This window comes from Impatiens glandulifera, chromosome 7 (assembly GCF_907164915.1).
Source record: "Impatiens glandulifera chromosome 7, dImpGla2.1, whole genome shotgun sequence".
NCBI classification, from domain to species: domain Eukaryota; kingdom Viridiplantae; phylum Streptophyta; class Magnoliopsida; order Ericales; family Balsaminaceae; genus Impatiens; species Impatiens glandulifera.
In genome coordinates, this window is record NC_061868.1 from 43735792 (window position 1) to 43762165 (window position 26374).

A 26374-nucleotide genomic window follows, 5' to 3' on the forward strand; every position below is an offset into this window, starting at 1 on the left:
AAAACAAGTACAACCTTTTAAGAAACTAAGTTAATAAGTCTTTATATTTTAAATTCAGCACTAAATTTGATCAAATTCGGACATTTTAACAATATATGTTCAATTTTTTAACTAATATATATATATATATATATATATATATATATATATATTGATGCTCAATTTCAAACTGTTTGGATTGTCAGGTTGAGAGTTGTAGTTAATTTGGATATGTATGTGAAAGTAAATAGATACTTGGTCGGATTGTGGGTTGATCTGACCATAAATTTAAAACGGTTAAAAATAAAATTATATATATGTTTCGAACTTGCAACATAACAAAAATAAGTACAATCATTTAACTAACTAGACTAATAAAATTTTATATTTTAAATTTAATACTAAATTTGATGAATGCGAGACATTTTAACAATATCAGTTCAATTTTTTTAACTAATTAATTTATATATATAATGATGCTTAATTTTAAAGTGTCCGGATTGTCGAGTCGATAACTGTGGTTAATTTAAATATATATGTGAGAGTAAATGAATATTTAGGTCGGATTGTGGGTTGACCCGACCATAAACTTAAAACATTTAAAAATAAAAATGTTATAGGTATGTTTCGAACTTACAACATAACAAAAAAACAAGTACAACCCTTTAACCAAGTGTGATTGAGATATTGTTTGTCGAGAAATAATAGATCAATATCCATTGAAATTAAAAAATATGAATCAAATATTTGATTGACAAATTGTGAGGTCATGATGCTAAATGTTAAAAAATATGAATTAAATATTTGATTGACTAATTTGAAAGTGTAAGGTCAAGAGATGAGATGTTCATTCGGAAAAAAATATGTGAGAAGATAAATTATTTTACGAAAATAATAAAATGTGGAATGAAAGTATTTTATTTTTTATTTTAATATATTATTCGTAATTTATTAAAAAAATTAAACATAAAATACATATTATTATTATTATTATTATTTTTTATCTATACTATGCTCAATAATTTTTTAATTAAATACAAAAGATTATTAGTTCAATTTTCAGCTGTAACTATGACAGTAAAACTAATGACTCTTAGGGGAATGTTATATTTTTATTTAAAAAAAATAGAAAACTTATATGTCTACCTAATTTTGTGAGATTATGTGTATACCATGAAGGTGATGAAAATGCCTACTATTATATAATGTCATATCTCGTAATATAACATTTATTGCGAAAAAATGAGTGTATTTAAATTTTGTTTATAGTCACTCCTTCAATCTTTTCTTATTAAAATTAAGAGTTGTAATAATATACTATGAGGATGGAAATAAGAAAATTGTTAAATTTTAATTAACTAATTAATCATGTTAAAAATGAATAAATAAAAAATTATATATATTTAAAATAAAATGTAAAAATAATAGTGTACAAGATTCATAAATTAAAAATTGTTTTCAAATATTTGGTTCTAGATTGATTATAAATTTTAATAACCCAAAAGTTTTTACTAAGAAAATTAATCAGCGCGGCCCAAGGATAAGCCCAAAGAGAAACGAAGGCGTTCCCCGCCGCCGGCAGTCACAGAGGAGAAATCTCCCCCTTACAGAAATCGATTTCCATTTTCCGATTAGAGAAGAGCCCAAGGAAGGAGGAAGAAGGCGATTTCCATTTTCCGATCTTCCCCATGCGATTTCCTACAGTCTGAAAGGTCAGCTTCATACCCCTTGTTCTTACTTTTTCTTCTTCTCTTCCATTTGCCGCCTACAGAGTCACATACTCGTTGTGCCCCAACTTCCATTGTTACAGGTTTGTATTTTAGGATTGTGTTTCCCTTAGCATGGAGATTTGTTTTACACATTCCCAAAAGGGTTCTTCTCATTTCATACTCATTGTTCTGATTTATCGTTTTTCCTTCATGTCTACAATTAACAGAAGATGCACATTTTATAGTTAAAAATGATCTTTTTTGAAGTGTTTTGCATGCTATGTATCATTTAGTCAGAAGACTTGTTTCATACCAACTTTTGCCTGTTTGCAGGACAGATAGGATTCAGATTTCAATTTCCCTTCAAAAAGAAGAAAAAAAATGTTGCGTTCAGCACTTAGAGTGGCTGTGAAGGCCCAGTTGAATCATTCAGCAAATGCTACTTGCATTGCTTCTCAGCAGTTGCATCAACAATTTTGGTCTTTGAGATCAAGAGACTACTCTTCCAAGGGTAGTAAGAAGAAGGGAGGAGGAGGGTCAGGAAAATCTTCTGCCAAATCCCCTTCCTCTGATACTAAAAGAGGAAAAGTCGCTCACCAGTCTGATGCCAAAGATAATATTACAACCAATCCAGACAACGAGACTCGGATCTTAGAGGAGAACATATTGGCTGAACTTGCAGAGGATGAGAAGGATAAATCTCTTGATGTTGGTTATAATGGCCGTCCTCTCTTCACATACACACCTTCCCTCTCTCAACTTACTCGAAAGGATACCTGTTCTTACATGAAATTCGAGTAAATATGTATATTGTGTTTTCTTTGAGAATCTTCTTTATTGTTATATTTAATGTATATCTGCTTTTTTCTTTTCTTTTCTTTCCAATATGCAGCATTAAGGAGTTGAATGCATCTTTACCAGAGGGTTTGCCTTCAGGAATGTTGAAAGAGTTTGAGGCATCAAGACGAACGGCCTTGTTGGTTCGCCAAAGTTTTCTTGACCTTCGTAACAATCTCAGTAGGATTGTTGATCCTCCTTTGCAGGATGACAAAGGTACTTCAACATGATCCAATTGTGTTATCCAATTTTATACTGAATTATCCATTTTAGAGGATTTGCTTTAGAATATTAATATATGTTATGCTTGAGAAAGTACGATCGTGTTAAAGAAAATCAAATAAGTTTAGAGGAATGACTATTATTAATATACAAGTTACCAGGGTGATTTAAAGGGATTTAGATTTTGCTATGATTAGTGTTAATGCTGGAAAAAATCATTGAATAAGAAATTATAAATAAAGCTAAATGCTGTTCTATACTCATGTAACCCAAGACACTGCTCACTGATTGTGAAGATTCAAGTTTTGTTTATTTCTCTGTGCTGGCTGATAGGTTTCTCGATAAAGAGGATGAGAGAGTATGTTTAGTTTGTTTTTTGGTTGTGTCATAATATTTGAATATCATGTCAAAGATTGAATAATCATAACTTTAAGGTGTTAGACTTCCCTTTCATTGTATATCAGGGGGTGTTATATTGTAAGATGTGACCAGTACTAATACTCCATAAGAAAGAAGGCAGATTATACATCACTGATGTTATTACAATTTTCAGGCCAAAAAATCCAGAAAAGAATTGTGCTGGATGGTCCAGTCAACGGTGGGAAAAGTATTACACTTTCATTGCTGGTTCACTGGGCTCGCGATCAAGGTTGGCTGGTCTTTTATGTTCCAGAAGGACGTAAATGGACACATGGGGGATATTTCTATAAAAACCCTCAAACTGGTTTATGGGATACTCCTGTTCAGGCAGCAGACGCTCTTCAGGCAATAAACTGAAACTTTTGCTAGTCATCTGTGACTCTTACACTTGATTTGACATTATAAAGGACTTTCTTTGATTGCTTTGAATTATAACACTTGTGATTATCACACCTGCGCCTCTTGTTTTGTTGATGTACAGGATTTTATGAAATATAACGAATCAAAGTTGGAGAAAATACCTTGTCAAATTTCTGATCCTATTCCTCTTGGAGAGGGTGCTGGAATTGGATGGATGAAAGGTGTGGATTCAATAACAATGCCTGAAGGTTCAACACTTTATGATCTTATTCAAACTGGTATCACTAACAGCCATGCTGCTGTTGGAGTAATAGTTCGTCTCCGGAAAGAATTATCACTTGTGAAAGACATACCTGTTCTAATTGCGATTGATCAAGTAAAAACTATAAGTCTTTTATTTCAAACTGTTAATTTATTTTTTCAAAATTTCTATTTCACTTCCATTCTTTACCTTATATTGTCTTGTATTTGTGTGTACAGTATAATAGTTGGTTTACATTCAGTGAGTTCCAGGAGCCCGTAACTGTTCGTTCATGCCGAGATATCCATGCTCGGGAACTTACTATGGTTAGTTTTGATTTTGAACTTACTATGGTTACTATTGTTTTTTTAACTTATGAGATAAAATCATGATGAGTCTGCATTGGACTGTTAAATATTCACTTATTCATTTTTATTCTAGGCCTTGTTTGATCTTGGTTTATTTGAATAGCCACATGGTTATTTAACTTATTTTCCAAATATTCTTGTTTGATACACGTAATTTGGGTAAAAGGACCATAGGGTATAAATATATAGTGTGACAGCATCATTGTTGATGAACTTATTGGATTTGTAGTCTGACAGCATTAGCTTATTATTGTGCATGAAACTGAGATGAATATGATTGCTACACATAATATATAAACGTTGATTACTGTTTGTAGGTAAATGCATTCAGGTCTATGATGCATGATGACATTATGATTGGTGCCTTTTCGCATTCAACTGCTGTGGGTAAACTTCGCCAAGATTTGCCAGATGTGCCAATCGATGCTCGGATGAATTATCCTCGCTACAATGTTGAAGAAGCTGCTGCCGTTAGCCACTATTATCTAAGGTATGTTTTGGTTATATTTGATGTTTTTGCCATCTAATTAATAAAAGTGGGCACAGCAACTTCCTAAACTTCACTGCAATCTAAGTGATTTAACTCCTTAATCATTTGTTGATTCTATATAAATCTTACCTGGTGCTTTGGCTCTGGTTACCACATTTGAAAACACATTTTCTGTCAGATTTCTCTTTAGTCTTGCAATAAATTTCTTGGGTCTCTCTTTTGTATTCAGATACAAAAACATAAGTGCTACCAAATAGTCTCGAATGAACAGTAAGGATATACAATAGGGCCTTGTTTGATGTGGGTTGTTTGGGATTATCTCTAGATAGTATAATTGACTCAACAATCACATCATTTAAATTATCAACCAAAATACCCTATATTTTTTAAAAAGAAATATATTTATTCACTTTATATTCATACCTAGGAGGTTGTTTGATCTTGTTGGGTTATTTGGATACTTAAAAAAGTACTGTCACATCACCGATCCTTTGAACTATTAAATCACTTAATTCATCAACTAAAATACCAAACTATCCATATTTAATTTGTTTATATAATTTAAATTTTTAAGTATAGAAGTACATTTTTTTAATGATTTAACCTAAATAACCCCCCAAAAGCCATGTTTTCATCAAGCAAGATTTTGATTTTGTAACCTTCAAGTAACCTACATCAAACAGGGTTATTTGGAAATAACTTGATGGTTATTCAAATAACCCCGGATCAAGCATGGCCTAGGTTGTTAATGTAGTAATTTTGGTGTCTAGTATTTCTTATTCCCGTTCCTTTTGGTGGGTTCTTGGGTAAGATATAGTCTTGGTGGTATTTATTTAAGTTTGGCTTGTACGCAAATCTAACATAGTTGTCTAGGCTCGTTCTGTTCATTTGGATTTATAAATTTGATATTACTTTGTAGGCAAAGACTGGTGCGAAGAGAGGCCTTCTCAGAGGAAGGGTGGAAGAAGGTATTCTATCTGTCCCATGGAAATGGGGCAGAAATGAGATGGTTAGTTCCTTTCATGAGATGACTGCCTTCCTAAACATCAGATTTCGATTCTTGAAAAGGCGAAACAGACTCCTTTTTTCTGGGTTAGTATTAACATTTGTTTCTTTGAAGGAGTGAAATGATTGCTACACTAATTATTTTGAAATTTGTATCTGAAAGAAAATGCTAAGCTTTTTCTGAAAATACTTCAATCTTCTGGCCCGACAATAATCTTGTATTCTCTTATCGTTGTACCACTTTCAGGTGGATTCTAAGACCATTAGTACTATGTATATTTCTGGATTTTGCATGGGTCACTTTTAACAGTCTTTATCTTCCTCTCGAGTTGAGAACTAAAAATAAGATGTATTCTAAGACCACTTTCAGGTGGATTCTAAGACCATTAGTACTATGTACATTTCTGGATTTTGCATGGGTCACTTTTAAGTTTTAACAGTCTTTATCGACCTCTCGAGTTGAGAACTAAAAATAAGATGATAGAACCATTTCTTACTAACCTGTTTTGATTTCGCGCAGACATAATGTTAGTTGATTTGATATTTCATTATAGTTTTATGATTCGTGCTCAAATAATTTTGAGGAAATTAAATTAAGCGGAAGCATTATTAATTAATTCTTATGATTAAAGTATATATATATATATTATATGTATTTTGCTTGCTTACAAAATTGTATGAATATTATTTATAGAATTTTAATAAAATTTTACAGTTAAAAAGTATAATGATTGATTGAGTAATGGTTTAGTGATTTAAAAATTATAATAATCCCAAAATCTTTTAATAATATGGCTTGTGGATAGTTGGAACTATATAATCAAAAACTTTAATATCTAATACTTTTTAAAACAATTTTTGCACTATTTGACTCTGGCTTAATAGATAACCAGCCATAAAGTATGGTGTCAGAAAATATTGATTTATCTATTTTTTTATAAACTATGATCAAAGTTATGTTATTTAGATTTTATTTGAACGAATGAACTTTAAAAAAACCAACATCAAACGAGCCCTATTTAGACTTAAAAATGTCCCTTTTGAAATAAAAATGTATGCATGAAAAGTTAGTTCAACAACATAAAAAGACATGAAAATTTTAGCACAAAAAGACAGTGGTTTAGAATTCCAACAGATTATGTTTTGTTGGACAACAAAAAATAATATGCATCAACTTTATAGTTTTGTCCTTTTATGAATTCTCTTCAAATATTTCATTTTTTTGAATTTAGTGTAGTGGACAGAGGGATGTTTACTGATGATAGGTGCATTGTAATATGGTTAATCATTGTAAGATGGGTTGCGATTAGATGAAGATGGCAACCCACTTGTTTTTTTGCATTACAAAGGAGTGATTGCTATTTTGAACTTACTTTAGAACATAATTGATATTGAGTGGATAATTTTTGTGTCAATTCGTCGGTTGTTGAAAAATTTAGATTAAAGATGCGAGCTCGGTTGGATTAAGTCGACAATGTTTACTCCAGTTATCTTTCTGGTGGACCATTTGACTTGAAATGAACTATAAAACGTTTAGTGACAGTTCAATCGATGAATTTACTTTACAACTCTATTATTATATCGATACGAGGATTCAGTGTACTCAATCTTCTTTAATTGTAAGCATTTTTACCCTTAAGTTTTTATTATTGTTTCTCATATGGATTTTTCTCGTTTTGTTTCTCATTGTTTTAACTCGTGTTTTTGTATTTGTATTATTGTTTTTGTATGTATGAAAATTTCTTTAAAAAGAATTCAAACATATTATGTAGCAAAAACATCTTTTAAATTCAGCTACAACAAAACTTAATTAGATCCAAATAGGAATAATCAAAACTTGATATTCCAAATTCAAGACTTACCTTCTTTATTCATTACTACTATAACAGTTTCTTAAGACATTCAATCAAAGTTTCCAACAAGAACATCAACATAAAACAACTACAATCTCGAACCTAACACTCCTCCAGAAACAACAATAGTTTCTCCAGTAATATAAGAAGCATCATCCGATGCCAAAAAGGCAGTAGCAGCAGCCATATCTTCAACTGTCCCAAGCCTATTTAACAATGTCCTCCCTACTATCATATTCCTAACATCCTTGTTTTCAGTAATGAACGATGCAAAATGCGTAGGAACAAAACCAGGAGCAACACAGTTAACACGCGTTTTCGGTGCCATTGTTTGTGCAAGAGCCTTGGAAAGTCCAAGAAGAGCTGTTTTCGTTACCCCATACATAGCCATGTTTGCATCTGGTTGATACCCAGCAATTGAAGAAACAAAAACAATAGATGAACCCTCATTTCTCACTAAATAAGGAGCAGCTTCCTGTACAATCAGTATTGAAGCTTTTACATTGATTTCCCACAGCTTATCCAACACAGATTCCTTCGTCTCCAATATCGAATCAACAGATGGATTCACAGCAGCATTAGATACAAGAACATCAATTTTTCCATACTTCTGTTAACAGATTAGAACAATCAATCAATGAATCAAATTGGATGATTAAAATTTCATTTTTTGAAGACCTGAATGGTTTCCTGGATGAGATTTTTTCTCTGTTGAGGATTTGAGACATGACAGACTACTCCATAAGCTTCGATTCCTTTGGATTTAAGATTCTCCACTGCTTCATCCACGTTTTTCTACATTAAAGATTTATCATTTATATTCTTGATCAAAGGATTGTTAATAAAACGATCAGATCAGATTATTAACCTGCTTGCGAGAAGAGATGACAACTGAAGCACCTTCGAGACCTAAACGTTGGGCGATTCCGAATCCGATTCCTTGAGTTGACGCGGTAACAATTGCAACCTTACCAGTAAATCTCTTTCCGATCTTCTCCATTTCCAACAACTGTTGATCGGATCTGCGGCTGCTGAGAATAATAAGAAGAAGAAGTCGTCTGTCGGCGATGGGAACAAGATTTTCAGGAAGAAGGTTCTTATCGGCTAAGGAAGAAAAAAAGAAGAAAACTTGTTTTAGTTTGATTTGACGACGCCGTGTGTTTATGTTTTAAATCTTCAATTATTTAATTATAATAATTCTTATTTTCAACTATTGTAAACAAATATATTTTTTTTTAGATATTTTTTAAACACTAGATAAAATGTTTATTTATTAAAACTAGTTATCTATTATTATTTTTATCAAACAATTATTTATAAAAAAAACTCAATAAAAATCATAAATAACTTAAACAAGCTATATTTTGTTTTTGTTTTTTTATATATTTATTTGGTCTTATTTTACTTACAAATAAAACAGACAAAAAGGACAGCTGCATTAAAAGGGAGGTTCAATGGTTGGTTGGATTTGGTTTTAAAGCCGGTTTGGTTACAGATTTAAAAAACTGTTAAAGGTTTGTTTGTTTGTTTGATTCAGAATTTCGGTACAGTCTTGCCATGTTTGGTTCAAGATTTCAGCATTTATATGGATAGATTTTGTATGTTTAATTTGATTTGTTTTGTTTTGATATGTTTTTGTTCAGTTTTGATATTTTTAATTTTTTATCAAATCAGTCAACTTTCTTATTTTTTAAATTATTTTGTGGGTCTTATATTTTTTTTATAAAATATAAAATATATTTTAATATTTTAGTTAATAAATTAAGTAATTTGATAAATAAAAATAAAATAAAATAATATTTGATTTAATTTAATTATTTAAATAATCTAAACCAACATAAAGAAGTATTCTATTATTTTAAAATTTAAAATTTATTTTTTCTCTTTTTTTTTATTAATTAATTAATTAATTTATCACTTTTTATTATTTTTTTCTTTTATTTATATATTTTTAATTGCTTACTTAATTCATTCGTCTCCTTTTACTATTTCTTCTTTTATTATTCGGTTTGTTTTATAAACTAATATTTAAATATTATAAATTATAAGATATAAAATAGTTCAATATTTACTATAATATTTATAATGTTTAATTAGCTAGTTTATAAAATAATATTTTCATTTTTTCCACCCCTATAATTTTTAAATTTGCATGATAAATAAAATTTATTTAAAAAAAATAGTACAAGTAATTATTTAATAAAAATACTTGAATAAAATATGAAAATATTAGAATATAAAATCATTGAACTACTTTATATATCATAATATTCAACTATTAATTCTTAAATGAGACCAACTAATATTAAATAATTTATGTTGATATAAAATAAATAAATAATAAAAAATAATTATCAAATAACGAAAGAAGAAATAGTAAAAAGAAATAAATTGATTAATTAATTAATAAAAAAAATTAAAGAAAATAAGAAATAATAAAAAAAGACAAATTAATTAATTAATAAAAATAGAAGAATAGAAAAAAAATGAATATTTAATTAATAAATATTAAATTTAAATTTTTAAAAAGCAATTAACTATTATTACTAAAAAGATGTTAAATGAGTTAATTTTTAATAGTATGTATATATTAGTTCATATATTTAACTAGGCTAGTTTTACAAGTACACGTGTCTAAATAATTTTTTTTTTCTATATTTATTAGTGATTAACGTGATACAAATATCACTCTCTAGTCAATTATCCATCAAATGTGTTCAGAGTATTGTCCAAAAAAATTCTTTGATTTGACTTTTATTTTCAGATTGTGACGTGATTCTTCCTTGTATTCGTGTACGTCTCGATCTTAATAGCAAATGAGACCTCTTACATATATTCTCATAATTTGTATCGATGATCATTTCTTGAGTCTATGTCCATCACATTCTTAACAGTAAAAGAGACGAAAATCGGATTTGAAGTTATTTTTTATTTTTCTAATAAAAATACTCAATTTGATATTTCATATGGATGTCCTCTTATCTGTATCCTTTCATGATTTATATGAATTTTTCACTATTTTGGCCATATATATGTAGATAATTCAATTTGGCATGACCTTTTTTGCGTCGCTTACCAATTTTTGGCTATCTTTCGACGCCGTTTCAATGGTTCGTTCATTTTGCTTTATTTTAACCGTCGTCGTTCAAGAACTCAAATGAGTTCGTTTTTGAAAGAATCCTTAACAAATCGCGTAATTGTTAAAAAAAAATTATTGTTAGTTTTATTTTTGTAAACTATTTATGTAATTTAATATCTAGATCATCAATTATTGTTTTTGATTTTGTTAATGTTATCTTATATTATTTATTAATTAATTTCTCTTATTTAACTCTTATTTGATTTTATTGAGAATTATTTTTTATAAAAAAAATATCCAACAAATCATAAAGAAAAAAATCACCCCAAACGGATAGGTTTATAGATTCTTAATTAGTGGGAATGTTAACCTTTTTTAATTTTTATTATTCTTTGGGGTTAAAAGATATTTTTAAATGTTTTTATTAAAAAATATTATTTTTGAGGAAGTTGTTTTTAAGGAAGTTATTAAAACTGTTAAATGAGAGAAAGATTTGAGTTAATTTTACCATCTTGGATAAACTAAGTCAACAGTTAAATAAGTGTACAAAGCGAGTTGCATCTATTGTTTTTTTATCAAATTATATATTTATAAATATTTTTGGTTAAATTAATTTTAATAATATAAAATTATTATTTGGTGTGAATATTGTACCAACTATAAAATGTGTCCAAATCTATTTAAAATATATGGTTGATTTAAATTTTATAATTAAATGAGATTAAATAGTCTAATTTAGATAAATTCATTTTAACTAGTTAATTTTTTTATGATTTTAATATTATATTAGTTTATAAATTATTTCAATTTGATCAATTTTATAAATTAAAGTGAATTAATATTTTAAATTCATAAAAAAGTATTAATTATTCATATAAATGAATTTATGTAATTGATATTGTTTTATATCATTTATTTTTTAATTAGTTTTAAAAATTAATTATATTTACTTATGTATACAAATAATAATAATAATTTAAAATTAATTCGGTTAAATCTTATTTTTCAAGTCAAAATTTGTCCTGTTGAATTATAAAAGTGGTTTATTAAGTTAGATTTTTAATATTTATTAAAATAAAGAAAAATATTGTTTTTCCTGTTCACTAAATTTTTTAATGAAGTAAAAATATCAATTTAACTCTTAAAATATTATCATTTTTATGATTTTAAAGAAGACTGTTCATTTTAGTTTATATTTTAAATTTATGATGGTTAAATTTTACACTTTATGAGTTTATAAATTATTTAATTTTATGATTTTATATCTATTATAAAAATAAAAATAAAAATGAATTTATATTTATAAATTTATAACTTTTTAAACTAATTTAATTGATTTTATAAGTATAACTTCTTTCTAATGTGATTTATTTATTATATTTTTTTTTATATGAAAAAAGTAATAATAATATATTTAAAAATCAATCCTGCTATTTTAAATAAATTCTCAAATTTTATTTGTGATAAAACTAATTGCTTATGTTTTAATTAGATTCTGGCTATTGATTTTTATATGATTTTTTAAAAATAAAATGTAATACTATAAAGCTTTGCTTTAAGTTGGTTTTTTGAATTTTATTTTTTTTTGTAAATGTATGCTATATCTTATAAGACTAATGATATTGTTATATTGTTTTAACTATCATATCATTAATTTATAGTAGTTTAATAAATTAAAAACTTAAATAACTTAAAATATTTATTTGCTTAATTATTTTTACAAAACCTATAAAAAAAACCCTTAAATAATACCTATGAAACAAGCCCATAAATGTTAGTAAAAAAATGAGAAAAAATAAGAATAAATTGAGAGAAAAGTGAAAGAAAAAATAAACTTGCGAGAATTATGGCCTCGAGAATGCCAAATCAGTGATATAGGAAAAAGACAAGAGGAGAGAGAGTAGAGAGAGAAACTGGGGTTGCTTGCTTACAGTCTTCTTCTTCGTCGGTGGTCACATGCGCATCTGATTCTTCTTCTTCATCTTCTTCTTCTGTTTCATAATCTGAATAATTAATCATCATTAATTAAACTAAACCAAACCCATTTCCCCCAATTTCAAGAACAACCCAGATTATAAATCTAACCTTACTTAAGAAATCAGCAAGAAATCCTTGTAAATTCTGAAGAAGAGATCATCATCATGGGTACAAGATCTGAATCATCTGATCATGGGTTATATATATATATATATATATATATATATATATATATATAGATATAGATAGATGAAGATTCATTCATGATCAAACTAAATAGCTAGCTAGCTTTAGTAATATTAATAATTATATATATGATAAAAGAAAGAAAGAGAGATCTGTTCATGATGATGATGAGGATGATCATTTGGTAATGATTACAAGCTCTTTCTTTCTATTGGAAGCCATAAAACAACAACAACTCAACATCCCTATAAAAGTTAAGTCAATATCTTTCATCATTACACCAATCAGCAACCAAATTAAACAATTATATCATCACCATCATCCATTCTGTAAAACAAAAAAAACCAGTACAAGTAACTAGCTAGTATTAATTAAGAACAAGGATCGATTGACTAGATATATAGATAGACAGATATTGAAGTAAGAAATGAACAGATCTAGCTAGCCAGAAGATAATTATATATTATTGATGGAAGAAGCAGTAATTAAGGGGAATGAAGCCTGGTCCGATGACACAAATCTTATTCAATTCATCAACTGATGATGATGAAGAAGAGATAGATAGAAAAACTCATAGATCTGATCCATCCATCCATCCATATATATATAAATTCATGGCCTCGAGCCAAACAACATTCCCCTCAAAATCAAAGCTTCCTTCTTTCTTCAAAAACCCACAATTTAATTTAACAAGATTATAGAGAGATGATGAAGAAGAAGAAGGGGGCAGGCAAGGCATGTATAGTCGACTGTCTATATAGATAGGCTAGAGCTAGACTCACTGATTCAAGCTAGGGCCAAACAAGATTAAATCTTTTTTCTTTTCTTTTCTTTTTTTAGGTTTAACTATTTAATATTACTTTTCTCTTTTCTGCTTAGTTTAATTGAATTAAACCTTTTATTATTGGATAATTTCAAATCAAATATATTCTTGAAATAGTGAGACTCTTACAAAGAGAAAACTATATATTTTTAGTAAATATATATTCCTCAACTTCATTCAGAATTTGTCCTTTTTTATTTGTTGAGTAAAAGTAATATATGTGACTTTATGATATCACAATTTCATGTAAAAATTATTAAAGACAAATTAATAAATCATTTAGATATATATTCAATTTTAATGTATAAACTTATATTAAATTATGTTTTTGTTTTATACAATATATCGTCTTAAATGGAAGTAATATTTTTCATTGTTTTGAGATAAGGCATTCATCATACCTAAAATAAAAAGATATAATTGCATTTTGACTAATTAAGTTTAGGACGATGATAGTCTAATTAATAATCTAAGTATCACTTAATTATAAGTTTAGAATAAAAAATAAAAATAAAAATATAAAAACTTAATCACTTAGGATTTGAAATTGTTAATTAATTTAATGGGTGTGACTGTAAACCCAAATTGTCACTTTGAGCCTTGTTAGTTAATAAAGTGCAAAATATATTTCTCATTTAAAAAAAATAATACAAAATCATGATCCACACAACTTAAAGAAACTATTAACAAAAAATCCAATTATTGCAGTTATAAGTATTAACAAGTTATATAATTACGTGAGTTACTATAAAATAATAATTCTTAATATATATAATATTTTAAGATGTTTTATTAAATAAAAGTTGGTTAATAATATAAATTAATTGATAAAAGAAATTATTTCGATTTCAAATAAACCCTCAAACAAGTATCCTTTGTGTGAACATGTCAGTTAAGTCAAATCCACCATCATTTTTCAATCATTAATCACAAAAACAAAATTAAGATATTATTGATTCTCATTAATTATTTATATATTTATTGTATTATTAAATGTAAAGTTTAAAAACGGATAATTAAGTCAAAATCAAACAAGTCCTATATGTATTTATGTGAATAAAAGGTGCTGAAAAAGAGGAGAGTAGTAGTTGAAAGTTGAAAATTGAAAAGTAGAGAAATAACTTTTTGGGGGTGAAATTAACAGCTTTTTTCTGCCCCAAGTGAAAAAGGTATTTGATTTGTGTAAAGCAATTAATATAAAGAGATTCTTTTCTATATATATTAATAAAATAAATAAGTTATTCAAAATCTAATCCGTGTACTTATTATAATGTTTTTTATTTAAAATTTAATGTTTATAAAATAAAATAAAAAATATAATATAACAAGTATATATATTTTTTTATAATAAAACTGTTCTTTCTTTTGGTTTTGCTCGTAGTTTGAGGCATCTTGTTTTGCCTAGTCAATTACCAACCTCTATTATAAACTTAAGTATGTTTTCTTATTTATTTTATTCATTTAAAAATAATTAAGAATCTATTTAGAATAACAAAGATCAATAATTTGATTCTCACTAATAAATTAAAATGATAATATTGTTAATTATGAGGATATTCACTCATAGTTGAAAGAGTCGTATCTCCTTTGGATATTGTTAATATTTTATTATAAAAATATATTTTTATATAATATAATATATAAATAATAATTTTATATAATATAATATATAAATAAATATATATATTTTATTATTGTTTGGAACGGGTTTACCAATATACGATCAACTAATTATCAAACTAGATAAAACCGATCAAAAAAAAACAATTTGAATAGAAACAGAAACACTAAACATAATTATAATCCTCAATTTCTATTTTTTTTCCTATTTTTTTTTTCCATAACAAAAGGAAAGATTTTGAAAAATATATATATTTGAGTAATTCCATCACCCTAAATATCTACATGGAAGATCAATAACCTTTAAATATTAATTTTTTAATACAAAATGCGGTAAATTAAAGAAAAATGATAATTAAAAGAAATAATCTTGACAATGGTTTGACACTCAATCTACGGATTCGTTGACATTAGGTGGGACTTAAATTTGAACGTTGATAACAGTGTAGTAACACTTAATATCTTAAATTATTGGATCAATACTTCAATTACATTTAATTGAAGAGTCGATGAATGATTATACAACCATTTAATACCATATTAAAAAATTAAAAAAATCATTAGTTATTGACAAAGCACATTACATATCATTGCCTCCTGTTACAAGAGAGACTTCGAGTAAACTGTGTGCAAAGACGGAATTGATATTTCCAAGTGATCTCGAATTTATTAATATTTTTTTCTATCAAATAATTGTATGGTGTTTTTATTTTATTCGACAACCATATTCATTGAGTTTGAGTTCTGTTTTCAGTTGTTCTTTATCCCAGTAATCAATGCCCATATTTTTTATTAGTCTTAATCCAATCATATGTATTTCTTTAATGGTTATTTAGTCACCTCCACCTCCAGTCATCATTTCGTTAGGATGAGTTATTTTTCAGGTGTTGTTTCACCCAAGCATTATATGCTCATGGGATTTAACCTTCTTCGCTAGTTTTCTTTAATGCAACATATTGTCATCCCGTCGTTGGATGAATCTCGAGACTCACGAGTAACTTCGAAGTTTATTCGGTTGTTGTTTCACCCTAACATTTAATGCTCATGAGATTCTACCTCTTCGTTGGTTTATCGGTCAACACACTGTTATCCTGTAATTGAAACGAGCTCACGAGTTTCTAAAATTTAAAGAATACATCATCAACATTTCAATATATCGTCTTCAACCTCAAGTTGTTCAAGTCCTTTCTATATTAAGTTTGAGGAGAGATGTTATAATATAAAAACAATATATTTGTAAGATATTATCATAATATAATAAATTGTGATAATATCAATATTATATTAGTTTCCTTATAAATTTAATATAATGTTAATATATTAGACACAACCTTTATAACTCTAATATAATGTTAATATATTAGACACATTTTAGATTAATATAGAGATAAATTGTATTGAATTGTTATATTGAGTTATACAGGTTATGTCTATTATATAAGTATTATATTAGTCTTATAAGAAAACTAATATAATATAATAAAATAATATAATATTGTCATTATAATAATTTATAATATTGTGATAATATCCTATAGATATATTATTTTATACTCTAACAATCCTCCTCAAACTCAAGATAGAAAACGTTTGAACAACTTGAGGTTGAAGATAAAATTGTGAAATATTGATGTTGTGTTCTTCAAACTTCATAAACTTGTGATCTCCATCCAGTAACAGAATGACAATGTGTTGACTGATAAACCAGTAAAGAGGTAGAATCCTATGGGCATTGAATGCTAGGGTGAAACAACAACCGAATAAACTCCAAAGTTATTCGTGAGTCTCGAGATCCATCCAATGACCGGATGACAATGTGTTGCATAAAAAAAATCCAATGAATAAGGTACAATCTCATGGACATAGATTGTTGAGGTAAAACAACACTTGAAAAGAAACTTATCATAGTGAAAGAATGACAATGTGTTGATTAAATAACCAATAAAAAGATACATATGATTGGATTAAGACCAATAAAAATATGGGCATTGACTAATGAGATAAAACAACAATTGAAAACAAAACTCAGAATATAATTGCCGAAAAAAATAATAACATTAACAAAATTATTTGAAAGAAAAATATTAATATTAAAAAATATAATAATAATTAATAATAGAGCTCTCCATCAATAACTAAAGTAATTATTAATGAAAATAGTTGAAGACTAAATTTTATAACTCAAGAACAAAATTTTGCCTCTGATACTATGTTAGAATAGAGAGAGAAATTATATTGGATTGTTATATTAAATCGTTACATAAGTTATTTCTATTATATAGATATTCAATTAGACTTATAAGAAAATTAATATAATATAATAATATAATATTAATATTATCAAAATTTATTATAATTTGATAATATTTTACTAATATAATATTTTATATTCTACTCATTCAACTAAAAAAAATCTCAAACCTCTTTAAAATTCACATTGTATATATCAAGAAGATATTGTTTTTTATAAATTAATGAGTAATTTCTAAATTTTTACCCATTTCATTAGATGGTAGCAAAAAATACTATTATTGAAACTTTTATGTGAGGTTTCATATGAATTATTAAACGTTTAAAAAGTCAATTATCAAATCTTCTAATAAACATTTCAAAATATTTATTAATGTGTGTTCCATTGTCTCAATAGTTAGATGAGTGAAAAATAATTTCGTTTAAAAACAGTTTTATTTGGTGAGAAGGGCATTTTGACATGTTTTCATATTTTTATATTTTTATTTTATTGTAGGCATTGAATCTTCCAAATAAATTAGGAATTATATAGTATTAAGTTCTTCAAACTGGGTAAAGATATTACATTTTTATAAGCTAATTTAGACATTATCTTATTTTTTTTTAAGGAAAATGATAGAGGGTGGAAAAAATATGACATAAATTTGTAGAGAAATGAGGTGACATGTTTTAATGTTTTAAGTGAATTGAAAATTTAATAAGAAAGAGAATTGTCAAATTTTTAAACCATTTAAAATATGACACATCATTTTGTTATAAATTCATGTCATCACTATCATTTCCCTGTTTTTAAGTGTTTGTTTAAAAGCTTTCCAATATAATGAAATACTCAAATATTTATCTTGGGCATACGAGAATTTTCACGTCTTTACTAAATATTATTTTATATCACAAATCTTTAAGTTTTTTTTTGTATGAGATTTTCTTTCCTTTGCTCCTTAAAAAAAAAAATTAGCAAAAACTTGTCATATATAAAAAGAAAAAGAAAATATAATGTGATAGAAAACTTGATTAAAAAAAACAATTTTTTTCTTAAAAGGTTTGAATAATTGCTCTTTAAATAATTTGATAGAATCAAAATAAATCGCTATGCAGAATCAAGACTTCTTAAATTCATATACTTGTGAAATAGAACAAAAGATAGGTAGAGTAATTCGTCTTCCGAAAAGAGATACGGACAATTATCTCATTTGCGTATTCAAGTTACTTATTGGTAAATATTTTAATCACATCTCTTTTATATATAAAAAAATAATAATTTTTTTTTACTCAAAGAAGATTTACAAATGTGATGGATCATCAAAATACCACATTTTCAAAAAAGATCCTTTCAAGATGATCTCATCATGCAAAGTTAGTTGATTAATTTAAACTCATTGAAAATAAAAGGGTGCATTTAAAAAATGTTACAAATATGAAGAAGTAAACATATATAATATTATAAGAAGTAACATCATACATATCATATGAAAAACCAAAAGAACATAATAAATAAAACATGATTATTGCAATCAAATTAAAAGAACACCAAATACTTAAATACTTAGTACTCCAAATACTTCGTCTCCTTCTCTTCTTCAGTCATAAAAGCCGATGAAGGAAAAGTTTTTCCTATCCCCACCGGAGTTTTAAAATTGATTTTCTTACCGGAATCATCGATAATCATATCAACAATAGGTACCCAAATCATAAGTTGTTTACTCTTAACCCCCGTCATTTTCTTCATCCTTCCTTTTTCCACATAAGCCGTTACTTCGGTTGCATAACTCACCTTTGTATTCGTTCCTTCGAAAAAATGCTCGTATGGACCTTTCTGCCTCATCCAGACGAACCCCGTCTCTTGAACACGTCCACACTCTTCAAGATCTTTCAATGGCATTACTCCTTTTGGAAATCCCAATTCCTCGAGTAACTCCACCGATTGTTTGTAACAATCTGATGATCCATATACTATTTCCGCCCCTGCACGAGGATCAATTGAGGCCATGTTCTTGATTTATGATGATATTTCTCAATTAATCGATGGCTTATAATAGGGAGATATATAGGAAGGTAGTTGAATTAATTGGGGTTGGTTCTGTTAAGGTTGGTAAACTAAAAATTTATGATATATTGAATTTATTTATTTGACTTGTGAAATTGATGATGTTTGTTCAACAATAATATATCTACTACTTATACAAGTTACAATACAATTGAAGCAAAAAAAAACTGAAATTTATTTAAGATATATAAAAGAAGTCCTTTAATATTCTTGTGAATTGTGGGTTGGTTTTGTCTTTGATTAATCGATGTGCTTAAACTATATTTTATTTATTTATTAAAAAATGTCAACAAATTATTCAAATACAAATTTAAAAGAATTTATATATTTAAAGAATTTTTTTTTAAATAATCTCACATAACCTTATTTGTTATTGAGTCATGTTTTGGGAGGAATTGTAACTAATCTGTTGTTGAGTGTTTGCTTCTTGCAGGAGACAATGTGAGATTATGGTACAAATGTTCAAATTAAAATCTAGGTTTGAAGGCAGATGAAATTTTAGATATTTTTTTCCTCGTCGGAATGCTATCGCGTTCTCGAACTTAACTAGGCATAATCATAAATCGTTTCCTCGTAAAAACTCATATTATCGATTTATTGAAGTTTTCTCATAAGCTGATACAATGGTGCTTAGTAAATTTCTTCAAAATTGACTGTTCTGTAAATAATTTTAGCATTAGTAATAATCTTTTCCCTTTACAACTTACACTTATAACTATCAGATCCTTTCTTCTAGCTAGCAATCCTTCATCTTTCTATTTGTTTCATCAGAAAAGAGCCTCGGCCAAGTTGAAATGATATGATCCGACCGTTTGATGCCAATTGTAAGAAAACCGATCATCCGCTACATTCATATTACTTGAAGCTTTCTGATCGAGGAACCGAAGAAGGGACACATATATATGTTGTTTCGTAATGTGTCTGTTTGCCTGCAATATGTATCGAAATAATGAATTTTTTCATCTTATGTATATTTGTTTCTTCCCATTAATAATAAACTTCATACCTCGGCCTCAACAACAAAGCATGCCCGTAATTTATTTCCTTTTGTTTGCATATTTCCTTTCAAAATCGTCAAGTCAAAACCGTTAATGATCTCTACTATGTCAGCAAAGCAATCAGTTTCTTCGAAATGTATCTGCATCACAAATAATATATGTATGTCAGCAATGAAATCAGTTTTGAATGGTAATATTTTTTTGAAACCTTAATTTACTTACCTCTATCATCATCTGTCCAGGGGAATTAAGGTCTTTTACACAAATAGGCTCAGTCATCGACTGCCTGTCCTGATCAAACGAGAAAGATTAGACTCGCTACCAATGGTATGACAAATCCTCGATTAAAATTCAAGATAAAAAGATACCTTTTGCTCATTGGCTCGTTTCATGGTTTCTGCATGCTTTGTTATACCTTCTAAGAACAGCACGTGTTTGACGGTTTGAGCCAACAAAGAATCAATGCTCGTCTGTTAAAGAACAACAACAACAACCAATCAAAAATCAATTCGGAGAGTTCTCCAACGATATCTTTATTTGAAAAGTAAAAAACAGTTACCTTTGCACTATTTGGAACTAGTTTTCTTAACTCTGCAATCCGTTCGCGAATTTGGACTCTGTCCTTAGGCTTTGGTCGAGTTCCTGGTTTGGCCCTTTTCTTAATATTTCTTAAGGGTTCTTCTTTGGACTTCTTGGGAGGCGAAATGCAATTTACAGTTCTGTTGGGAATATAATTAGAGATGACAGAAGAAGAAACTAAGTCCTGTTCTGTTTCCCTGAATATTGAGTTCATGCTTTCATTTGATAAGAATCCCAAGTTATCACCAAAATCCAGGCAATTCTCATTGTTCAATGGCATCAGTCCATCAAACAAGTCAATTGATTTGTTTGAAAATCCCTCATTCGGAACAGAATAAAATGAAGTCATTTGTTCAGAATGTTCTTGATTGATGAATGGAACAGCAGATGAAGGAAGAAGATCAAACAGATTGGAGGAAGATACAGAATGAAGAAAAGGGTCGGTTTCAGGATGAAATGAACCGGGTAATTGAAGATCTGATCCGAAAGAAAAGAAATCAGAGAAATCTTCTTTTGTAGATGAGATTAATGAAGTAAATACTTCATCAAAGATATCACTGTTTGAAGATGAATTATTAGATAGTGTCTTTTCCAAAACATTAAATCCAGCACCAGCAGCAATGTTTGTTGTTTCATTAGCCATAAGAATTTGCTTTGTCTGGGAAACAAACTCTTGTGTCTCGTAAATCTACATGCACAAGAAGAACATCTCAAAACCGAATCAAGAATTTTTATGTCTTTTACTAAATGGTAACAAAAGAACACACATTTACCTTCTGGGTAGACCCGAATTGCACCACTCCTTGCATTTCCAAAGGGATCAAAGCAATTGTCTGCAAATGGATGAACATTATAAGAACACGAAGAAGAAGAAGAAGATTTTTTGAAAGAACAATGACAGAAAGAATACCTTTATTCCACAGGAAAATTGGCAATGAATATCATCTCTATCATTCTGGATAAAAAAAGGATCAAGTATAAATAAAATGGAAATCATCAAGCAGAATTAAGAATCATCTTGAATACCTGAAGAACATCCTGATTGTTGATAAAAATTGAATTTTGTTCAATACAATCATCATCATCTGAGAACATCCATCTGTTTTTCATTGATGAAACAGTTTGACCCACGATTCTACATGATATCATATGAATACCCAATACATGAGATCAGGTTTTGTAAGGAAAATAAAAGCAAAATTGATCATCATGCAAGAATCAAGATGAAAACTTTACCCAGTTCCAAGAATATGAACTTGCAGTAGCATGTTATCGATGAGGATACTCATTTGTTCTTCATTATATGCATCTCTCATCGTCAGCATTCTATTATATATGATCAAAACATGCTAAATTAATAAATGAAAACTCAATCGCATGCAGATTCAAATGAGTGAGCTTACGAAGAATTCCGATGATCAAAACACCAAAGAACAGCATAAGACCATCCATTATTCTGGCAAAGGCTTTTCAGCAAACCCTGAACACTTGAATCACCATTTTCCGTATTCATTTTGCAGATCAAAGAATCGGCTACAGTCGTGAGAACTTGTTAAGAAGATTACGAATCTAAAATGGAGCTGATCTTTCTATATATATATATATATATATATATATATTATATATATATGTAAGCATAAAGTGATCATGAGAGAGAAAATTAATTGTCTGGATATCTCTCTGGGAAAGAGACGATAATATTCCCTATATTTGTCCTCCTTCTAACAAATATATTTTAATTTTAATTTTTATTCAATTATATATATATATATATATAATATATATATATATAATATATATATATATATGTAATATAATGTATTTTTAAACTAATTAATATTAAATTTAATATATTAAAAAATAGTTAAATATATTATATGATTATTTATTTACTCTTAAAATATATTATATGATTCGATATTTTTAGATTCATGAATATTTGAAGGGATAAATGCAACCAATGTTTTGATTAGGTAAATATTATATTTGTTTTAATTCTAGATTTGATAGAAAATATTATTATTATTTTATTAAATTAATTAGTAGATTGATGTGTTTATTTTTGGATTTCTATAAAAAAAAAATATATAATTTAAACCAAAAAAAATACTATCTAATGATTCAATTAATTACAAATTCAAACTTTTTTTTTATTAAATGTTTTTTTCTAGACCAACAATATCAATTATTATTTTGTTATGAGAACTTTAAACACCCATCAAGTGATTTGATCGGTGACAAAATGATTTTGATGAAGTGGGTTTTTTTTATTCTAATTAAAAAATAATATTAAGGAGAAATGACATAATTTTATTTTACCATATTTACTAAATGAGATGAGAGTAGTCTAATTTTATTTTACCATATTTTAAATTAATTTTATTTTACGGGATCTATAATGTAACTAGACATATATGTATTAAGTTGATTTTTATTGATTGATTAAAATAGATAAAAAAAAATTATTATGACTAATAGATAAAAATAGATAAAAAAAATTTGAATAATAAGAAATAATGATAGTGACTATTGCATGAAAAGAAAAAGTTTTTCAAGAAACAAGTGGTGCCGGCCGTGACCGGTGATTGGCCGAGAAGAGAATATTCCGGTAGGCAAAGACATCGGAAATTGAGATTAAAGAAAAAGAAAAAGAATAAAAAGTGGACCAAAGAAAACAATAAAGAGATGAATGCGGGGGATTAAGGGATCATTTTCTGACTCCATTCTTTTCAATGGATCAATTTTCGATTATATTCTACCTTTTATTTATTTACTTCTCAATCTCAACCGTCCATTGTTAATGGTCATCGTCGATCATGAATCATGGATCATGGACCATCTCCATTGCAGTATGTGACCTAGCTAGTTATAACTAGCTAGTGTAATTCTACTTACAACTAATCATTAACATAATTAAATAATTCCAGACTATTTGTTTTTTAATAAAATGAATATCATTGGAGCTATGGTTTCATGAGTATATAAATAGATGTTTGATAGGAAAAATTAAATATAATGATCCATGTATATTTATTAGTATAGTTTAAAATATTTCTCATTACATAATCTTATTATTTGAAATTATTTATTGATTTTTAAGATTTATTTGAATTTTGTTAGGATAAATTATTAAATGTTTTTATATTTAAAATTTAATAGAAGTTTAATTGATTGGTTTGATTATTAAAATGATAACGATGTTATAAAATATTTTTTTTAAAATAACTAAAAAACAAACATACATAATATCGAGCTAGAATTAGCATGACACCATATAACCATCGTACCCACTTAAATTTAAATTTAAAGTGCTTTCAGATGAAATCGAACCCTTACATTTTGATCTCTTATACATACTCTTACCACTAAGCTACCTTGGTGGGATTCTAAGAGCTTCTTTTATATAAAATTATTTTATTTTATTTTTTCCAAAATAATCACTTATTTCATCCTATTCATTTTATAAATTAAATTTTATTTGATATTATCTATACATATAATGATGCTTAATTTTGAAAGTGTCCGGATTGCCGGGTCGAAAGATTTGATTAATTTGAATATATATGTGAGAGTAAATGGATATTTGAATCGGATTCTGAGTTGACCCGCCCATAAATTTGAAACGATTAAAAATAAAATTAAAAGTAACCTAACAAAAATAAGTACAACTTTTTAACCCATTAAACTAATAACACTTTATATTTTTAATTCAACATCAAATTTAATAAACGCGAGACGTTATAACAATATATTTTTATGAAAATTTTCCTAATTTTTACAGTAATCTTCTTCTGGTGTGAAATGTAACCGCGTCCAATACATATTTAAAAATAAAAATGAAAAATATATTACTAGCTAAGCTAGAGAGATAAAACTTGTGACCCAAGTCAAGTTGTTAATAGTTGTTAATAGGGATAGGCCACCACCACCACCCCTACTAGAAGAGAGGTGCCAAAAAGTTAATTCGATTAGACCAACTTAACACAGTTTTTAATTAAATAACCTAAGCTAGCTCTAGTACATTTAATATTATTTTAAGTTATTCAGTCAAAATTATTTTATTTATTATAGATATATGAAAATATCGCAAATTATTCACTGAATATTTGGTCTCTCTAAAATATATGAGTAAGAATCAACCAAGATTATATATACACTACTTTAATTTTCTCTTGATTTTGTATATATTAAATAATTATATTCTAAGATCTTATGCAATTAAGAGGTTTTGATGGAAAATCAAAGTTACTCGATATATGACAAATCACTAATTTTAGAGAGAGAGAAAGCTTGATGTTGATGGATCAATATTTCCTAGACACTTCCACTACAAAAGTAAGATGGTAATTGAGAGTTATTTGATAAAACTTTTTTTAATAATAATATCATATATAAGAAATTACACTTTATAAAATAATACTGATCTTTCTAAAGTAATACATAGCCTTTATAAAATTCTAGCAAAAAACTAAAATAAAATCCTTTGTAAAACATTTAGTCAAAAACATGACATCCAAAGGAGATAGATATCTATGGTTAAATATCACATGAACAAAGAGTTGACCTCATTCTTGATTGGTTAAAATAATGTATCAAGTTGAGAGGTTCTTATTTCTGAAATGTCATTGACTAAATAAATTATCTCAATAGTTTATATTGATTTTTTTAAAATATTGACTTTTTTTTAGTTGAAATTTATTCTCAAAATTAATTTATTAAACATTTTATAACAAGACGATTAAAAGTTGCGAGTTCAACTCTCACTCAGAAATTCATGACGACAACAATAAAATCATACTAATTTTCTAAAAATAATATAATCCTTACTAGTCATATTAAAATATAACTTATAATTTTTTATTTATACTTCAACTACTTAGTGTTCATTTTAATTTTTTATATATGTGTAAAATCAACCACTAGAATAACTTAAATAATAAGAGTAGTGTCTAAAAGAATAAATGTAAAATAAAAAAAAACATTTACACTAAAAACACCTTAAATTAAAGTGATAAATTAAATTAATAAGATTAATAATTGAAGGTTTTTTTCCTAAAAAAAAAATTAAGTTAATTCACTCAATTTAATAAATAAATAATATATATTTGTGTGGCCCCTTTTAAGTATGAGAATAGTATTTATATTTCTTAATAAATAATAGGTTTGCCTTTGTTAAAAAATAAAAGAATATAGACCTTATTCTAGCTAGTGTAGATGGCCTACATCTATACAAGAATGTAATTACTTGCATTATTCACATAATCATTAGATACTTAGATATAGAGTCAAATTTTATTAGAAAAAAAAAAGAGAAATGAATATAAGAGTCAAATT

At 27.1% G+C, this 26374-nt stretch overlaps 4 protein-coding genes across 5 annotated transcripts; 1 reads left to right on the plus strand and 3 right to left on the minus strand.

The window, feature by feature from the left end:
• Positions 1–1511: 1511 nt before the first annotated feature.
• On the plus strand, positions 1512–5921 carry LOC124945937 (28S ribosomal protein S29, mitochondrial). 2 transcript variants are annotated; one of them, XM_047486467.1, is made up of 8 exons: positions 1512–1691; positions 2022–2485; positions 2581–2741; positions 3301–3512; positions 3649–3903; positions 4008–4094; positions 4454–4626; positions 5546–5921. In XM_047486467.1, the coding sequence occupies exons 2-8, from the start codon at positions 2070–2072 to the stop codon at positions 5655–5657; spliced, it is 1416 nt and encodes a 471-aa protein (XP_047342423.1). In that variant the 5' UTR covers positions 1512–1691; positions 2022–2069; the 3' UTR covers positions 5658–5921. The 2 variants fall into 2 exon arrangements, with proteins under 2 accessions (XP_047342423.1, XP_047342424.1); XM_047486468.1 differs by having other exon boundaries at positions 2027–2485.
• A 1533-nt stretch (positions 5922–7454) lies between these two features.
• On the minus strand, positions 7455–8602 carry LOC124945439 (tropinone reductase-like 3). The gene is made up of 3 exons (XM_047485882.1): positions 8353–8602; positions 8163–8279; positions 7455–8094 (listed from the first exon to the last, which is right to left on the minus strand). Exons 1-3 carry the CDS (start codon positions 8482–8484, stop codon positions 7573–7575), a joined length of 771 nt encoding a protein of 256 aa, XP_047341838.1. The 5' UTR covers positions 8485–8602; the 3' UTR covers positions 7455–7572.
• Positions 8603–18962: 10360 nt separating this feature from the next.
• On the minus strand, positions 18963–19406 carry LOC124910008. Its single transcript, XM_047450633.1, has one exon. It carries the CDS (start codon positions 19404–19406, stop codon positions 18963–18965), a length of 444 nt encoding a protein of 147 aa, XP_047306589.1.
• Positions 19407–20029: 623 nt separating this feature from the next.
• On the minus strand, positions 20030–22596 carry LOC124910009 (transcription factor EMB1444-like). Its single transcript, XM_047450634.1, has 10 exons — positions 22444–22596; positions 22277–22366; positions 22067–22175; positions 21951–22001; positions 21814–21873; positions 21021–21728; positions 20830–20931; positions 20684–20752; positions 20470–20601; positions 20030–20392 (listed from the first exon to the last, which is right to left on the minus strand). Exons 1-10 carry the CDS (start codon positions 22551–22553, stop codon positions 20231–20233), a joined length of 1593 nt encoding a protein of 530 aa, XP_047306590.1. The 5' UTR covers positions 22554–22596; the 3' UTR covers positions 20030–20230.
• Between the last annotated feature and the right edge of the window lie 3778 nt (positions 22597–26374).

Coding starts and splice junctions, on each gene's coding strand:
- LOC124945937 (XM_047486467.1), top strand. CDS start 2,070: ATGTTGCGTTCAGCACTTAGAGTGGCTGTGAAGGCCCAGTTGAATCAT. Junction 3,513..3,648: donor AGGCAGCAGACGCTCTTCAG/GCAATAAACTGA, acceptor GTTGATGTACAG/GATTTTATGAAATATAACGA. Junction 3,904..4,007: donor TTCTAATTGCGATTGATCAA/GTAAAAACTATA, acceptor TTGTGTGTACAG/TATAATAGTTGGTTTACATT.
- LOC124945439 (XM_047485882.1), bottom strand. CDS start 8,484: ATGGAGAAGATCGGAAAGAGATTTACTGGTAAGGTTGCAATTGTTACC. Junction 8,280..8,352: donor TCATCTCTTCTCGCAAGCAG/GTTAATAATCTG, acceptor TCTTTAATGTAG/AAAAACGTGGATGAAGCAGT. Junction 8,095..8,162: donor TCATCCAGGAAACCATTCAG/GTCTTCAAAAAA, acceptor ATCTGTTAACAG/AAGTATGGAAAAATTGATGT.
- LOC124910008 (XM_047450633.1), bottom strand. CDS start 19,406: ATGGCCTCAATTGATCCTCGTGCAGGGGCGGAAATAGTATATGGATCA.
- LOC124910009 (XM_047450634.1), bottom strand. CDS start 22,553: ATGAATACGGAAAATGGTGATTCAAGTGTTCAGGGTTTGCTGAAAAGC. Junction 22,002..22,066: donor ACAATCAGGATGTTCTTCAG/GTATTCAAGATG, acceptor GATCCTTTTTTT/ATCCAGAATGATAGAGATGA. Junction 20,753..20,829: donor AACGAGCCAATGAGCAAAAG/GTATCTTTTTAT, acceptor TCGTTTGATCAG/GACAGGCAGTCGATGACTGA.